Genomic DNA, 18,881 nt, shown 5'->3' with positions numbered 1-18,881 from the left:
ATATTTTTCCAGTGATGACTCTGCTGTTTCATGTAAATAATGTTTAAAAGTATTTTCTGCAACTAGCCTACATTTAAGTGAAAAGTCACTTCTGAGTTCACACAGACAGCAGGAACGGCAGAGAAAGCGAAGACTCAGTCAGCACAACCAGAGTCTGTTTTGTTAAATGTTGTTCTTTCTTTTTGCTCATTTTTGACGTGAGTTCAGATTCTTCATCTACTAACTGATTCATCCATTTTCCTGCTGTGGGGAATTTAATGAGAAAACGGACACGACCTAGTCTAGTATGAATGGTGTGTCTGCATAAGAGACTATGGAGTTAGGCAGGAGCTCAGGAAGGCTTCGGGAAGGATGGAAACTACTCTTTCCTCTGGCAGGCAAAGGAGAAATGGCAGCAGAAAGCCTTGTACACCCTGTGGCAGGCCACGTTCTCTGTAAGTGACAGTTGCTCAGTGGGAGAGACAAGGAGGCTGCCCCACAGACCGCCATGACACACCAACTTTGCACCACCACCCCTTCTCCTGCTGGGTGGTGCTCACTCAGGGCCACAGACTTTCTGCTTCAGATCAGCAAGGCCACTTAGAGGCCATGTGGCCTAGGGATATAGTGAGAAGAGTTAGAAACCCTTAGAACTGTTCCACTCCCAGCCTGTTTCTCCGTTCCCACGTAACCGTGGGTAGGTGATTTCCCACCTACTGACTTCATTTTTATTTTCCATAAAGGCAGAGGAGTTGGGCCATCTGGCTTCATAGCCCCTACTGCCCCCAACTCAGAAGTTCAGTGATTCAGGGACTTCCTGGTGGCTTTCATCTACTTGCAGATGGTGTCTGCTCCAAGTTGGTCTTCATAAATTCTGTGTTGGCTTAACCTGGACTTGAACCTAGTCCACTTGTCTTACCTGTACAAGCCTCTCCCTGCCCCAGTCCACTCGCACAAGAAAACAACCATCACTTTGACTGGGGACAGTTTGAGTTCTGCTGCTGCTATTGCTGCTGTTATTCCCCATAAGATTTGCTTTCATGCTTTAATAATATTAAAATGGGTTTCTCTTTACTCAGGACTCCCTCAAAGGTCAGAGCAGAGACTGTAGTCCAGATCTGGGCTGGATGGTCAGGGAAAATTGACCTAAAGCCAAGGCTACATTGGTGCTGGAAAAACCTCAAGTTGGACGGTCCATCTCCATTTAAGAAATGGAAATGGAAACTCCAGAGGCACCTGGGTGGCTCAGTTCATTAAGTATCTGACTCTCAGTTTTGGCTCAGGTCGTGATCTTATTTTTCCTTCCAGTAAAATAAGTTAAAGTAAACACCAAGTCATCTTTGCCTTAAAAATAAAGTATCTCAACATCATTAGGAAAAAACCAAGAAACCCAAAACTCATTTATTTTATCATTTCTAAAAATGCTTCCCAGAAGAATTATTTGGAGAATAAATTTTCTTTCTGTATTTTCAGTAGAGATGTTGCCATGTTATCTTGAGACAAGGCATCTCCAATGCGGATCCTACGGTTCCATGTCTGGTCTGAAGGGAACTTTCAGAGAAGTCCCAACTAGGTACCCAGGGGATTAGGATTCCACAGTCTGAGGCTTGGGGAATTTATCAGGATCAACAACTGTGAAGCTACTTTATTTTCCCTCAGTCCTTTTCTGCCAGTCCTGCCACCGCTTCCTAACTTCATGACCTCCCACCACCGCAGATACACAGAGAACAAAAAGCAAAAAAGGAAACATCTATTTCTTGATATTAGTCAATGTCACTGGTGGTGGTGGTGGTGTGTGTGGGGGGTGGGGGAGAGGGAAGGAGGACTGACTCTTACAAACAAAACTATAAACTCTCTTAAAACATAAATTGTGCCTCCATTTTTATTATCTCCTCTTGGTTCCCAGAGCTAGCTTTGTACTCAAAGGACTCCAGTGTTGTTGCCCAAATGACTAACTGATGATTCCAAATCCACACTGCAGGACATATTCCTATAACTCGCTTTTAACCACCAGCACCCCCAACACCCTCATCTCTAATTCTCGATCTTCCCCTTTGTGGAATAAATTCTCAGTTCCAGCTTTAAACACTCTTGTACTGCAGGATTTTCCAGGAACGTGGAGCCCCACACTTGTTCGAGCCCCCTTCCCATGGTTTCCCAATCCCCATCTAAACATGTGCCTGAGAAGCTCTTTCCCTTTTCATCTGCTGGCCTTCTTTTTCTCCTTTCTTCATGCTCCTCCAGGATCCCATCTTGGAGGAATCCTACAGTCAGATTTTGTTTTTCCCAACCTTCTCAAACATAGTTCCATTTCTAAGTTCTAAGTCTACCTAAATACCTGCACCTGCATCCTTACTTTTGGTTACTTTTTATAACATGTGTCTTTTCACCCATATTGGATAGTAAAGGGTTCAGAGGCCATGTTGGTTTGACCTCTACAACTGTCTCAGTTTGCTTCAATCCAAGGCATCGCCTGTTTGAATATACAGAGTTTTTGAAATATGCAGGGTGTTTGAATATCCATTGAAATTTAAATCCAGTGGAATATACAGTGCATTTGAAACAATTATCTGATTGATTGAGTGACTAGCCAACTGAATCCTACAGTCACCAAATGACTCCATAGATCCTCAGTGTCCCTTCAACAGAGCCCTAATCCTCTGGGTGACACTCCTGACAGCCTCCTTCACCTCCTTGTTACGAAGACTATAAATAATGGGGTTGAAGAAAGGAGTGAAAAGGGTGTACACCAAGGCGATATGCTTGTCTGTGCCTTCAGAGCGCCTCCCAGGTGGCCCCATATAGACAACAAAGGCAGAGCCAAAGAATAGTGCCACCACAGTCATGTGGGAGAAGCAAGTGGAGAAGGCTTTGGCCCGGCTGAGAGCTGAGGGCAGCTTCAGCACAGCCCTCAGGATACCTCCATAGAGTCCCAAAATGAGCACAAGATTGCATGCATTGATCATGCCAATGACTGTAATATGCACTCGAGCGTGCCAGCCCGTGTCCACACACGCCAACCGCATCAGCGGTGCCAGGTCACAGAAGTAGTGGGCCACCTCTCTCAAACAGAAGGGCAGAGTAGCCGTGAGGCCGGCCGGCACCAGCGCCGCTGAGAAGCCCGCCACCCAAGTGGCCCCTGCCAGCCAGCACCGTACCTTTCTGCTCATGAGTGCGTGGTAGTGGAGCGGGCGACAGATGGCCAGGTAGCGGTCCAGCGCCATGACGCCCAGCAGATGGCACTCTGTCATGCCCAGGGAGTGGAAGACATACAGCTGGAGGAAGCACGCCGCCGCCGAGACGGCTGAGCGCCCACGGAGCCAGGTGTGCAGCAGCGTGGGCACCGTGGCGCTGACGTACCAGAGCTCCAGGAAGGAGAGGACCCCGATGAAGAAGTACATGGGTGTGGACAGTCCGGCATCTGCCCGGACCAGGACAATGATGAACAGGTTCCCAGCCAGCGTGAGGAGATAGATGCACAGGGTCCCCAGGAAGGCAAGGGGTCGCAGGGTTCCTGAGGCACTGAAACCAGCAAGGATGAAACTCTGGGCCCATGTGTGGTTGAGCTGAGCCATGATTCTTTGGGGCAAAGACAGAAGATTAACTGCTTCAGAATTTTGCTTCTTGAAAAATCTCCCCAGAGCTAAAAGTATAGAATGAATAAACCTGAAAACGACATAAATGTTGTAAGATCACTTTTCAACCCCTCACTTTTCAGAATGTTGAAGAGGTTTGCATCTCAGTCTTGCTGACAGTTAGAGAGAGGTCCAGCTTTCTGCTGTATATCCAAGTGTTTTTCTGGGGGGATAGAATGTGACCCTAGAGTCAGATTCCAGTATTTCCTCTCACATACCCCACCAGGAGTCCTCACACTCAGCCCCTTATGGTCCAAATGAAACATCCTTCAATTCTTTAAAGAATCAACACCTGCATCCCCATATCCAACAGTCAGTTGTGCTGAACTGTGGAAGAAGGGAACATCTCCGTTCTCATTGTGCCTGCTGAGTCTCCCTGGAGTAGCCCCTCTGGAATTCAGGAATATTCTCAGTAAGAGCTAGAAGAGGAAACAGTGAGAGAAGAGAGAAATGGGAGTCTTTTAGGAAGAGCCCCAAAGCTCAGAATGGTAAGGCCAGACGAGGAATCAGTGAGTAGACATGGTGCATTTTAAGGAAGGGCCGCAGGGAGAATTCTGCACCAGGAAGTCCCTAAGGCAGGTGCCTATGAACCAATGAAGTCAGGACTCTATGGTAGGGGTGTAGAAGAGCTGTAGCATAAGATAAAACTCATTCTCCTTTGGAACTGGCGCTCTGAACTTGCGTTGCCACTAACTCAAAATGAACATTGAGCCTGGCCATTTCTGCTTTCTTTACCTCAACTTCCTCTTCTCTAAAATGAAAAAGTTTAAGTAGGTGTCTTTGTAGCTTTGGTGGCCTGCGGTCCTCTAATGCTACTGAAAAATGGTTTTGGGGAGAAAGTGGAAGTAGGTGATCTACACTAACATCCCCAGAATTCTCCTCCAACAACCTACACCCTAGCTCTGTCCTACTTATATCTCATGTTCCTGGACATGTTGGCCTCTCTGGGGCTCCTTGCTGTGTGCTCCCTGGGGTTTCTAGGTATGACTAGCTCTCCCCAAGGTGTTCCTCTGGGGCAGAAAGTGGGGCACAGGAAAGTGAAGCAGATCCACTCTGTTTCTCAAACAGTTTTTCTCAGCCCTGCAACCCTGAGTGTCAGGCTCTGGAATCCATTGTTGGCAAGTTCCGGGAGCTTTCTCCAAGGATAGATGACCCATCTCACATAATCGTGGGCACACATGGACAGTAACGTCTTGACCACCCCAGAAGTTTTACCTTTTCAAAACTCTCCTTGCAAAGAGATTCCTCAATCAGCTGCTCTTTCTGACCACTTGGCACCATATGAGTGTAGTCAGTTTAGACACTACTATCATTTCTGTGCCCAACATCACCACCACCATATTATCACATTTGTTGTGCCACCTATGATTATTCATTGTTTCAGTCATGGTTTGTTAAACAACTAACACACTGCTCTAACTGCATGTTCAAAGTCTCCATTACCAGTATGGCTACCCACAGTCTCCATTATGATTACCCAGGAGTTCCTCATGAGGCTTATCAACACTTTCATGATTACTTTCATTTATATTCATATCCTCAATATTTTCATCAAAAGCCCTGGGATTAGCATCTGAACTCTGATCTCAATTGTGCACTATCTGTGAGTATATACTTGAATAAATATGGAATTCAGAGCAATAATAGAATAAAAGCATATATCTATTGAAAATAATGCACTAGAATCATTCATAAATCCAAATGTGCTTATTTTTTAAAATCAAAGGTGGGGACAAAATAATTGCTAAATTAAATTTAAGGTAAAGAGGTAACCATCGAAGATGAACAAGTACATCAACACTGAAATGGAGGGAATCGTTGAATGTTATAAGACCCAATCGGAGAAGCTTCCTACAGGAGAGCTGAAGATTTTTGAGCAAAAAGAAGATATTGGCCTTTGAGAGTACTAATGTAATTCCGGGAATGGAGGTGTCTCTTTGGGGGGAAAAATCTCAAGTATTTGGACAATCAGAGAGTCTCATTCAGGTTCAGCCACCATTGAGCCCATATCCCACTTGATGTGAAATATGGAACTTTCTCCAGGATAGGGAGTTACACCCGCCCTCTTCCTAAATCACTACACCCTCCACAATCCCAGATACCAAAGGACTCTTCAGTGGTACCCTCATTTCATGGGTATATATAGATTAATAATTGTGCTGTACCCAGAGATGTCACGTTAATTCTTATTTTTTGCAGTCTCAGTATCACGTCACATTGGTATTGGTTTGAAACAGATTTCCTTCCTTATTTTGCTGTGTCCAGTTGTACACCCAGATGTCTTGGCCTTAACTGAGTAGATTAGAAGGCTGTCAGTGTGATGCAACTACCTAAACAAAGACTTGTAGAAATTATCTGGAATCAGTCGTGTAAAAATAAAAATATATATTAAAGGACCGAAGGCTTCTAAGTACAGGCCAACTCAAGAAAACTGTTTTTTCTCCTTTATATCCTTTTTGTAGAGTGACTTCCTGGCATTTATTCTGTATCAGGAATGGAACAAGAGAAAGACACAAGACCTCATGCCTCTATAAAGTCATTCATGATTTGGGGAGGAAGATGACATCTAAAATTATTTATGCTTAAAACATAAGTGAAAAAAGTAGGGTTCGATGTGTTCAAAGATTCACAGTATCATTGTTTGTATTTGGAAAAAGTATATATTTATTAGAAATTAGAGGTAAACAGGGGCAACTGGGTGGCTCAATCGGTCAAGCGTCCGTCTTGATTTTGGCTTAAGTCATGATCTCACAATTCATGGTTTGAGCCCTGTGTCAGGCTCTGTGCTGACATTTCAGAGTCTGGAGCCTGCTTCGGATTCTGTGTCTCCCTCACTCTCTGTCCCACCCCAACTCATCTCCCTCTCTCTCTCTCTCTCTCTCAAAAAAATGAAACTACAATGGGATCTTATTTTTAAATTTTCATATTTACAAAGGTCCAATGATTAGAAGCACACCTTATAGACATTGCTGTGGGAAAAAAACCTTCATCCACTGCTGGAGGAAGACTAATGGCATAATCCCTTTTAAGGAAAATTTAGGAATACTTAACCTGTACTATGTGCATTCTCACATGCAATATGTACACTATGGCCCAGGAGCTGCATTCCTGGGAATGCATATGCACATATGGGAAGTGAAATATATACAAGATTATCCCTGCTGTTCTGTATTTAATGGGCAGATATTGGAACAACCCAAGTGTCCTTCAACAGAGGACCAGACAGATAAAATACACAATGGGTAAAACGGGAAAGCAGGAGTGCCTGGGTGGCTCAGTCAGTTGAGTGTCTAACTCTTGGCTTCAGCTCAGGCTTCAGCTCAGGTCATGATCTCATGGTTCATGGGTTTGAGCCCCAAGTCCAGGCTCTGCACTGACAGTGTGGAGTTTGCTTGGAATTCTCTGTCTCCCTCTCTCTCTGCTCCTTCCTCTCTCTCTCTCTCCCAAAACTAAATATATTTTTTTAATGAGAAAGCATTCTCTACAAAGAAATGGAAAGAGCTCTGAGATTTCTCATTAAGAAAAAGGAAAGCAAAGGGTGGAATGAAATATATAGTACGGGGTCTTATGCTTCAGAATCAGAGATTATAAAATATTTTCATCTTCTGGGATTGCATATAGAAACACTAATCCTACAGGGCAAATGTTATAAGTGGTCTCCTATCAGCAGGGGGATGAGGAATAGAAAGGAAAAGATGGGTTCAGAAGTTGGGGTAGCAAGTCTTCTCTTCTTTTAGACTGTTTTGATTTTTTAACCCTTTGGGAATAATTATTTGTTCAAGAAAAAAATTATATATTAAAAAAGCTTGTTACGTCAATGCTGTGCTACGGTCATTTGTCCTTGTTTGCCTGCAGACATCTCTGGTTTATTATACCTGATATTCCAGGGTAGTTATTAATAACACCTCCTTTGCTATCAGATGCATTTAGCTGGTACGGCAAACCTCTGCCTGCTAGAACATTAGCTTTGATGCCGGTACAGAGCCGGTAGCCTGGTTAGGGTATAAGTTCTGGCTTGTTCTCATGGTATCTCCTGCCACAGTCCTATCCAGATGTCACCAAGGGAGAAGGGGACAAAGTCGGGCTTTACCTTGAGCACTCACCCCAGTCAGGCATTGTTTCTCAATCATTTTTTTCACATCATGGCACACATTAAAAGTGATGCTATCTGGGGGTGCCTGGGTGGCTCAGTTGGTTAAGCGTCCAACTTCAGCTCAGGTCATGATCACACGGTTTGTGGGTTTGAGCCCCACACTGGGTTCTGTGCTGACAGCTCAGAGCCTAGAGCCTGTTTCAGATTCTCGGTCTCCCTCTCTCTCTACCCCTCCCCGACTCATGCTCTGTCTCTCTCTGTCTCAAAAATTAAAAAAAAAAAAAAAAAGTGAGGCTATCTATAGAAAACCCTTAGGTTTCTGCCAGAGGCAGCCAGGCTGGGACCCCAGCCCCTTTGGGCCCCACATGACCACTCAAAGGGCAGGTGTGAGGGGTAGGAGTCAGCTACTCGGCACCCCAGTTCTTTGTATCAGTGGGGAAAGAGCACTAAGGATGATCCAAACTTTATGTTGTAGAAGGAAGGACCCAAGGTTGCAAGAGGGGAAAGATGATAAAATGAAGGTAAGGGAAGTTTGGAGCTGTGGAGATATGTAAGTAAGACCCTGTCTCCCTCTGCGATTAAAAGAGGGGTGCTCAGTCTCTATGACGCTCCTGGGACTCTCAAGAGTTCATCCAGTTATTCATTGATTTGCTCATAAATCATCTAATACAGAGCCCTGAGCTAGAAATCAATGATGCTGCCTTGAGTTGTTAACTGCTTGTCTCCAAAACAGTTTTGTGAGCCCCCAAATGCACCGGGAAATATGGGAGATGGGATCCTGGGGGGCTATTAATTAACGTGACCCAAGCCACTGCAAAGGCAAGCAGCCTCCAGCCACTCTCTGGGGCTGCCACCGCAGAGAACAAAGCTGTGTCCACACCCGCACCAGCAACAAGAGCTGAGTGAGTGAAAAAAGGTGCAAGAGGAGAGAAAAGACCAGAGCAGAGAAGTAAAACACAACAGAACGGAGTGCTCCGCGTTGCGTTTAGGGAGGCAGCACGGACTTGCAGAGTTGACTTGGAACACGTAGGTCCAAAGATGCCTCGCTTGGAATGTTACCAATTCTCACGGAAAAAAATTTCCACTGCAGATAGGTAGGTGGGGAACCTCTGAAGTGGTAACAATAGCTGTTCCTACAGCACTTAGAAGTTCTAGTAGAGTCTTCGTTTTGCAGATCCGGAAGCGGAGGCACAGGGAAGGTAAGTGCATTCTGCAGGTCACACAGCAAGTAAATGGGAGAATTAATGTCCAGCCCAGGCAGATAATTGGGAAAGCCCGTGCTCTAATCCTGGCCTGCCTCTAGACTAATAAGGCTAAGTTAGGTACTGAACACTTAGAATGTGTCATTTCACTTAATCTTTAGAACTCTTGGTTATAGAATTTTTTAAGGAAAACAAAAAAGAAGTTACTTTTTTTGTCTGTGTTTTTTTTTTTTTTGACACAGTTAAAAAAACAGCAAAACGGGGGATTTGGACCGACACCTTCCCCTCTCCGTGTTGGATGTGCAGCTCTGACCCACAGGGGCCTTGCTCGGGCCCTGCCCTCTCTAAGCAGTGTCGTAATCATGGAATTGAAGCTCCGTAATCAGGAGGGGATGTGAACCGCCACGCACTCACACAGAAAGTATGGGACCGTGTATCTCGCCAAGGTCATGCCCGCCAGGGTGGACCCACTGACCCCACAGAACCACAGACCCAGGTAGGGTCCATGTCTCTTCACAGCAGTCCAGAAATCTTACTGTCTTCCTCATATAAATATTGGATGATTCTTCCTTCTTTAGAGGGATGGTACAAAGGTTAAATATGTATATATGAGAGCAGCTATCACTGTGGTCTGGCATAGCACAGACATACCAAAAATAATTGGCATGAGATTTTTAGTAGTTACTTGTATAAAAATGAAAAATAGGGTATTAAAGATTCATACAGTGGCCTTGTCTCTGCCAAAATTTAGGCCCCGTCTCTCACTAACCCTCTGACATGCGTTGGCAGGCATTGGACCTTCAATCCACATGTAACCAGAATCCAGAGGTTGAACCTGAGCATTAACTTTTTAGACTGCTCAGCAAAGGACATGTGCATGGAGGGAGGGGTGGTGGGAGGGAAAGTTGAGGGGAAGAAGGCACAGAATGTGACCCTATTTCTTTCAACCTGTTTTTGACTTTGCACGTGAATGCTTAGTATCCAAGACTTGCAAAGCTCTTTGTTTGCCACATGGTTTTTGTTTCTGTTTCTGTTTCTTTAGCATGGCTGCAGATCCTTTCTCCAGAATGGTCCATGACATTGGGTGAGAACTAGACAATACCTTCGTCGTCACCACCGCTCTCTTTCCCCAAAGAACACACTGTAAAGTGCAGCTTCCAGCCTTCTGCCCCAGAGGTGGGGGGTGTTCTTCCCCCACTGAGTTGCCCGCACCCACCCGACAGCCCACACCTCCCCTCCCGCCACCTGTGCTCACCACCACGCCTGGGAGCCATAGCTTCGGGCTCCTGTTTTACACTCTCCCACCCTTTCTTCTGGACAACCCCCTCCACTTAACTTTAGATATTTTCTGTTCAGTGTTGCTCTGTCTCCCCAGGTTGGAAGTTCAGCAAAAGCATTTGCTTTGAGCCCTTTGTTTTTTCCTTTTTCCTCTGTGCCATTTCTCCCCCATCAGATTGGAATGGAATCGAAGATACACCTCCCTTCCCCCCACATGTTCCACATCTGATTAACCCAGATATGTCCCCCTGAGTGGGTATCTGCAGCACGTTTGACAAATAATCTGATGGATTCATTCACTGGTCTGTACTTGAACTCTGACCAGATGACTGACTAATCAACCAGCTGGCTCCCCTGTGGCCAAGCAGCTGAGCTCTGGCAACAGAGCACATCAGGGTCCCTTCAGAATAACCCTGATCCTGACAGTAACCCTCTTCACGGCCTCCCTTACTTCCTTGTTGCGAAGGGTGTAGATGATGGGGTTGAGGAAAGGAGTGAGAAGGGCATACACCAAGGCAATACACTTGTCTGTGCCTTCAGAGCGGCTCCCAGGTGGCCCCACATAGACCGCGAAGGCAGAGGCATAAAAGAGGGCCACCACGGTCATGTGGGAAGAGCAGGTGGAGAAGGCCTTGGCCCGGCTGGCAGCCGAAGGCAGCTTCAGCACAGCCCTCAGGATACCCCCGTAGAGTCCCAAAATGAGCACGAAGTTGCAGCCAGTGGCCACACCAATCACTGCCCCATGCACTCGAGCATGCCAGCCAGTGTCCACACACGCCAACCGCATCAGCGGTGCCAGGTCACAGAAGTAGTGGGCCACCTCTCTCAAACAGAAGGGCAGAGTGGCCGTGAGGCCGGCCGGCACCAGCGCCGCTGAGAAGCCCGCCACCCAAGTGGCCCCTGCCAGCCAGCACCGTACCTTTCTGCTCATGAGTGCATGGTAGTGGAGCGGGCGACAGATGGCCAGGTAGCGGTCCAGAGCCATGAGGCCCAGCAGATGGCACTCTGTCATGCCCAGGGAGTGGAAGACATACAGCTGGAGGAAGCACGCCGCCGCCGAGACGGCTGAGCGCCCACGGAGCCAGGTGTGCAGCAGCGTGGGCACCGTGGCGCTGACGTACCAGAGCTCCAGGAAGGAGAGGACCCCGATGAAGAAGTACATGGGTGTGGACAGTCCGGCATCTGCCCGGACCAGGACAATGATGAACAGGTTCCCAGCCAGCGTGAGGAGATAGATGCACAGGGTCCCCAGGAAGGCAAGGGGTCGCAGGGTTCCTGAGGCACTGAAACCAGCAAGGATGAAACTCTGGGCCCATGTGTGGTTGAGCTGAGCCATGATTCGTAGGAAGTACCTCAGGGCCTTCCTGTCTTCCAAAGAATCTTCCTAGTGCCAAGAACACTAAGTGTGAGCGCCTAGTAGGAACTTGGCATTGTGTAACCAATGCTACTCCCTTGGCAACAGAGAAAATGCACTCCCAAGGGCAGAAGTGGTTGGACTTACATCATAGAATCTGTGGTTGACAGGGCTAGAACTAGAAACCAAGGCTCGAGATTGCAGTTCAATCCTCTAATTTATAATATTGGGTTCTACAGACTCAGACACCTGGATTTGGTCCCTAGTTCCCCATCAGGAAATAGGAGATAGGAAAATTCCTACCTCTGTCCTTCCTATAGTTTCCAATGATGAAACAACCAGCAAACTGAGCTGTGCAGAAGAAAGAAGTCATCTCCTAAAGGTGACTGCCGGGGCCTCTTTGAGGAAGCCCCACTAGAGTTTATAGACTGTTCCCATAGTGCTAGAAGGAGAATTGGGAAATGGCGGAGATGTAGGTGGTCTGACAACAGTCCCCGACAACTGCTGAAGTCCGCAGTGCCCAATGGTACCTCCTTTAGCCGACCCACCATGTCTTTTGAAATGTGATCTCCACAGGAGACATGCACTGGAAACTCTCAGAGAGGAAAACAATAAGGTCAAAAGTCCCAAGCAAGAAGTCTTATAGTATAAAAAGAAGAGCTTTGTCTGAATCATCGAGATTTGGTTTGGACACATGCTCTGTCGCTGACCGCCAATGACACTGAGCTGAGCTTCTCCTCACATACCCTCAACTTCCCTAAAATAAACAAAAAAACAGTGTTGATCAGATGTTTTCTAAGACTCTGACAACACAAAAAATTTATGGTTCCCTAAAGTCCCTGAAAAATGGTTTTGGGATGAGGGTGGAGGTAGGTGATCTACACTAACTTCCCCAGAGTTCTCCTCCCACAGCCTTCATCCTAACAAGCCTCCCCTAGGAAAGATCAATGCCCTCTCCTGGTCCTCTGCTTTCACCAGACTCACCCCTGTCGTCCCGTCCCAGCCCGTTACCTGACTGTTTGGATGACATTAACACTCACGGCATCCTCCTCAGCACCCTCTGCCTCCAAGATTCTGCCCTACTTATATCTCATGTTCCTGGACATGCTGGCCTCCCTGGGGCTCCTTGCTGTGTGCTCCCTGGGGTTTCTAGGCATGACGAGGTCTCCCCAAGGTGTTCCTCTGGGGCAGAAAGTGGGGCACAGGAAAGTGAAGCAGATCCACTCTGTTTCTCAAACAGTTTTTCTCAGCCCTGCAACCCTGACTGTCAGGCTCTGGAATCCAGTGTTGGCAAGTTCCGGGAGCTTTCTCCAAGGAAAGATGACCCATCTCACATAATCGTGGGCACACATGGACAGTAACGTCTTGAGCACCCCAGAAGTGTCTTCTTCCTAAATATTGTCTTGGTAAGAGATTTCTCCAACAGTTTCATTTGCACCCAAAACAAGAGCTGGGTGACCCAGGAGGACTGAGCCATGAATTTGTCTACAACTAGCCTTGCCATGGTTTGAGAAAGATGAGCAGCACAAGATTCTCTTCTTGTCCATGACAAGCACCACCAGTTCTGCCTGACCACATCTGCTATCACTCATTCACTGAGTCACCCAGCACTGCATGTCCACTCTATACCAAGCACCATCCGAGACACCACCACCACTACCACCATCACTTATACCACCACCATCATGACTACGACATGGGATACCCATGTGCTGTGGACCCAGCTTCTGACCATCACTCTCCATTTATGACCATCAGGATCATCATCATCATCATCAAGGTCCTGCGGTCAGCTATGGCTCCCTGACCTCAACTGGGCACCATGCATGTGCCTGCACTGGATGGATATAGAGGCCATATAAATAATAGACTGAAAGCATCAATCCATTGGAGAATATTCAATGTCCACCATTTATAGGTGCAAACGTGGTTTAACATCTAGGAATCAGAAGCACAGAACAAGATAATAGCAAAACTAAACTGGTTCTCAGGACACTCACAATGAAAGATTTGCACATAGACTACATAAATGCAGAACAAACTCTCTTCAGGTCAACCTAGAAAATCTTCTTGAGAGAGCTGGAGTTGCTTAGTTGGTTTCAAGAATTTTACCTCAGAAAATAATGTAACTTCAAGACTGGAAGAATCCTGACTTCAGTAAAAAATTTGCAGATCCTTGGGCAACTAGAAGTTCTCATTCAGTCTTTTCCAGTCTTTAAAAATATTTTTAAATGTTTATTTATTTTTGAGGTAGAGAGAGAGACAGAGCATGAATGGAGGAGGGGCAGAGAGAGAGGGAGACACAGAATCTGAAGCAGGCTCCAGGCTCTGAGCTAGCTGTCAGCACAGAGTCTGATGTGGGGTTTGAACTCACAAACTGTGAGCTCATGACCTGAGCTGAGGTCGGATGCTTAACCAACTCAGCCACCCAGGCCCTCCAGTCTTTTTCGGTCTTGAGCCTGTATTCCACATCATCTGAACACTGACTTTCCTCCAGGATGGATGTTTGCAACTGACAGTTGACAATATTTCTGCATTCTCCATAGTCCCAAACATGAAAACACCCCTGATGTGCAGTCTTATCTATGGGTCTGTAGGGCTCTGAGACAGACTTCCCCCATGCTTTATAGAGCTCAGTTGTATATCACCTGGCCTGGCAATGAATATATTATAATAACTGTGTGCTTGCCTTCAGAAAGCTATCAACATGACACACACATGTGTTTATAAGAAACAAACCCAGATCAATCCAATAATATGTGCCAAAGACTTGGCAGTGTGTATGAATAAGAAGTGAGGTGTTTGACCTAAAAGTAGCAAAAAGAGAGAAAATAAAAATCAGAGCGTTGCCTGGTTCAGGAAATTTATTTTCTTCTTGGGTCATCCTCCACCAACAAGGTGGGCTCCCTTAATAATATTTATTCTGTGTTAGAAACTGAGCAAGAGTAAAGGACGACTTCTGATGCCTCCATTAAGAAATTTATAATGCAGCAAAAAAGACTACTGAGAACCGTATTACAGTATTAGGTAAAGAAAGTAAGCTTTCCAAAGTGTCGGCATATTACAATATGATTGTTAATATTTCTTAAAAAGCCTTTGGACAGGGAATGATTAGGAATAATAGATAGTCATTGTTTAAAATTATTTTATTATGGGACACCCAGGTCGCTCAGTTGGTTGAGCGTCCAACTTCAGCTCAGGTCATGATCTTGTGGTTCTTGAGTTCAAGTCCCCCGCCGGGCTCTGTGCTGACAGCTCAGAGCCTGGAGCCTGCTTCAGATTCTGTGTCTCCATCTCTTTCTGCCCCTCCCCTGCTTATGCTCTGTCTCTGTCTATTTCTCTCTCTTAAGAACCAAATATTAAAAAATAATTTAAAAATAATAAATAAAATAATTTTATAAGTGATTTTTAAATTTTTATTCATCTAAATACTCTGTATTATGGACATATTTATATGTAAGATTGTTCTCCAAGGAAAAAAAAAGTGATCCAAAGGTTAGAAAAATTGCTATCAAAAGCAGTTTAAACAATATGCAGAGAGTGAAAATCACAGTGATTCTGATAATCATTAAATATATTTAATTTATTAATTTTTTTTATTTTCCACAGTCCATAAGGGAAAGTATGAGATGTATAAAGCATTATCTCTTTTCTCATGATGCTTAATTTGGAGTGAGGGAGACAGACTCCAACATAGGCATTTATAAAAGAACATGGGCACTTAAATGTATGAAGAGGTATTCAACCCAACTTATAATAAGAGTCATATGAATTTAAATACATTGAGGTACTTACCTCACCATCGGATTGACAAGGATCCAGATGTTTAAAAACACCCTTTACAGTTAAGGCTGCAGGGAAACATTCTCATGCATTGCTCATAGGAGAACAGAATAGATAAGAGATTTGAAGGAAAACTGAGCAACGCTTCTGTACCCTACACATTCACTTCTGGATAGCAACCCCACCTCTAAGAATCTGTCGTACAGATATGTATATACGTATATATGAAATGATGTGGACCCAGGGTTATTCATTGTAATTTTGTCTGTGATACCAAGACTGGAAGCCACACATGAACCTTCCAGTAAAGGACTGGTTAAATTAAACACAGTGGAGCACTGTGGAGCCTTTTACAAAAAGGTCGTTTCTACAATGATATGGAATGAACTCCAGAGCATGTAGAATAGTCCTACTGACCTCTTTTTGTGTTAGGAAACACTGCAGAACTGTAGGAAATGCTAAGGGAAGTTGTTTCCTACTATGGGGATGGGGGTGGGCAAGGGACAGAAAGAGGCAGATGGACATGGGTTGGAGAAATACTCTGCTACATATACCATATATATATATTTTATTTTTTAATAATGTAGCTATATTATCTGTTGAATGTTGGGAGGCATTCTGAACCCACTAGTCGAGAAAACTCCTTGTGAGGTTAAGGCAAGTTTGCACAGTATCTTGCCATCAGATGACGACTGATATCCACCCCCACTCAATTATTTCTGCTTGAGCACCGACCCACAAGATACCTTGTTGATTGGTATCTGGAGTGACTTGTCCCTGTATTCTGGCCCTGGTATGATGATTGCACCTTGTGAAGGAAATTATTGTAGGAACTTCTTCTTTTGTGATTATAGGAGCAGACATATTGTCTCCGGCAGGTCCTGTTTTCCTTGATACTTCCCTTGGGCTATAAACAAGCTAATGACCCTTACTCATAAAATATTGACCTTTACGTGCACAATTCTGTTTCTACTGTTGCATTAGTCCAAGAGGTTCATACAGCTCAACATGTAAATCAACTAACCAAAAATGTCTCCACTGCCCTAGCTATTCAAGGAATCATAGACAAAAAACTAGACACAAAGGTAAATGCACTCGAAGGGGCTATTCTATGTATTGGAAATGAGCTAAACTCTTTAAAGGTATGGTTGGCTCTCTGGTGCCATAAGGAATATAACTGGACAATTAAGTCTTGCCCAGAGACAAAGAGCCTAACTTAGAGAGAAGGAACAGATAAGGGCAGAACATAAGTTACTACATACACCTTTGCTAACTGGTGATGTATAGCAGTCCCTTCCCTAAGGCCTACATTCTACAAACACCTTCCCTTACCCTGGCAGCTGTGATGAGGATGGATAGGAGTATCTACAACTTAACCTATGACTTAATCTTAGCGTTATTAGAATGTGTATGCTATCTTGCTTTTGCTAAGAACACCCTATTATTTTCTTAGTTACTCAACCTCACTATGATTGGGGTACTTCTGCAAGAATGCTTCTTTCAAACCTGTTTCTGTGCTCATCCCCACAAGTGCCCTCCTCCATGCCCATCACCACTGGTTGTTATATGGAAACCAACTTGACAATAAACTATTTTTAAAAAAAAGTTCTCACCACACACAAAAAAAATAATAAATCTTAATTTCACCATTTAAAGAAAAAAAAAAACCTGTTTCTGTACACTTTCCAAAGCATCTTATCACAGAGAACTATCCATTGTAAAAATTCCATTTACTGATGCCATGTTATCATTTGACCTGTAAATAAAGACACCAAAACCAACAGTGTGGAGATGCCTGCCTGGTGATCAGAAAGAATCTCGGGGCTCTCTCATTCTGTCTCACTGACACCGTCCATCCTTCAGGGACCCCTGGACTAGCTGGAGCTGGACTTCAGCAATTGAAAGAAATATATATTTTTAAATACATATCATTATAGCGACACAGTGCAATCATGTATCCTGGTTTGCCCAGCTGAGTTCTGGTCAATGCCTGTTTTTCAGGGATAATTATTTGTAGAGCCCACTTCATTCTGAAAAGTATTTGGGTTTATTTAACTGATAAACTCTATAAGCATCTAGGTGATAGAATGTTAGCTTTAACACTACCACAGAGTTTGTGATCTGAATATGTGTGTATGTGTACTTATACTCATGATTCTTTGGCTCATTTCTTCTTCCATGTTGACAACAGTTTATCACTACAGAATGAAAGAAAGAAGTCAATAAAGTACTGTACAACCTTGGTTTGCGAGCATAATTCTTTCTGAAAACATGCTTGTAATTCAAAGCACTTGTATATCAAAGTGAGTTTCCCCATAAGAAACAATGGAAACTCAGACGATTCCTTCCACAATCTAAAATATTCATATAAAAATGAGTACAATACTGTAATACAATATAAAATAATAAAGAAAATACGAAATATAAATAAAAATAAACAACCTGCATTTATCTTTGAAAACCTCCATGGCTGGTGTGAGGGAGACAAGAGAGAGGAGGGTTATTGTATAGGATAACTTTCACTATCACTGTTGGATGTTGGCTACAGTATTACTAACCTCCTGTCATAGACTGTATTTAATGGAACTGGCAGTAAGGCAGCAAAGAAAAGGGTCTGTGTCTGCAAGCCGCCTGACTTGGAATGAAGACATTTCTAAGCTTTCTCTTGGATGGAAAAGCAAAGGACTGTCCATAGGTGCTTTGAAGTGACAAAAAAAAAAAAAAAAACACTAGTACCAGCTGTGGGCATCTTCCAACATTCTGAAAAGTCACTGATTTCTGCCAAACACCGTGGCCTGAGACAGAGCATCTGATCATGGGAGATGATCACTTACAATCCCACAGCCAGAGAGACAGACAGACAGACAGACAGAGAGAAGAACCATTCAGTTGGGATCATGTGACATTCGGCATCACATACTGCTCATTATTGCAAGACATTGGTCATTTATCAAGTTAAAATGTATTAGAAATGTTTGGTCATCTTGCAGAACACTCGCAGAACAAGTTACTCGCAGTCCAAGGTTTTACTGCATACAGGCCTATATATATAGTGTGTGTATATATAGTATACAGAAACAGACGGATATAGGATATAGTATATAGAAATAAGTATATATACCTATATATAAGTATGTAAATAACTTAGTCTATTTACTTAGTCTATACATATATAGTATACATAGATATAAGTATACACAGATAGCACATAGAAATAGGTGTACATGCTCATTTCTTTCCTTCTAGAATAAGAGCACTGAAGGAAGTAACCAGAGTGGTCCCGAGACATCCACCCAATAAGACACATGGATGCATGGCTTCTGACTTCTTTCCACATCACAGCAAAAGAAAAACAGTGGCATTCTGGCATTCATAAGATGCAATGGGGTGAACACAAAGACTGCTTGCTGGCCCTGCAAACAGCCAAGGGGAGGTGATTTCCTCGGGCTCTCTCTAGTCTGTCTTGCCGCTCCAGGGGAGAGGCACCTGGGGAGGGGTCAGTTGCTGGCCTCAGGACAGCGTCTGTTCCGAAGTCCTGCGCTAAGAAAACCTGAAGG

The 18,881-nt window shown here is 44.4% G+C and overlaps 2 protein-coding genes across 2 annotated transcripts; both read right to left on the bottom strand.

Moving 5' to 3' along the window:
- Window positions 1–2,609: 2,609 nt before the first annotated feature.
- Window positions 2,610–3,554, bottom strand: LOC144228223 (olfactory receptor 6N2-like). Its single transcript, XM_077760028.1, has one exon. It carries the CDS (start codon window positions 3,552–3,554, stop codon window positions 2,610–2,612), a length of 945 nt encoding a protein of 314 aa, XP_077616154.1.
- A 7,024-nt stretch (window positions 3,555–10,578) lies between these two features.
- Window positions 10,579–11,523, bottom strand: LOC144228193 (olfactory receptor 6N2-like). Its single transcript, XM_077760000.1, has one exon. The coding sequence runs from the start codon at window positions 11,521–11,523 to the stop codon at window positions 10,579–10,581; it is 945 nt and encodes a 314-aa protein (XP_077616126.1).
- Between the last annotated feature and the right edge of the window lie 7,358 nt (window positions 11,524–18,881).

Source organism: Crocuta crocuta, unplaced genomic scaffold (assembly GCF_008692635.1).
Source record: "Crocuta crocuta isolate KB4526 unplaced genomic scaffold, BGI_CrCroc_1.0 scaffold133, whole genome shotgun sequence".
Classification (NCBI taxonomy): domain Eukaryota; kingdom Metazoa; phylum Chordata; class Mammalia; order Carnivora; family Hyaenidae; genus Crocuta; species Crocuta crocuta.
The sequence above is the reverse complement of the archived record's forward strand: the minus strand, read 5'-3'. Positions and strand labels throughout refer to the sequence as shown.

Excerpts from the sequence above, each read along its gene's own strand:
- LOC144228193 (XM_077760000.1), bottom strand. The coding sequence starts at position 11,523 with ATGGCTCAGCTCAACCACACATGGGCCCAGAGTTTCATCCTTGCTGGT.
- LOC144228223 (XM_077760028.1), bottom strand. The coding sequence starts at position 3,554 with ATGGCTCAGCTCAACCACACATGGGCCCAGAGTTTCATCCTTGCTGGT.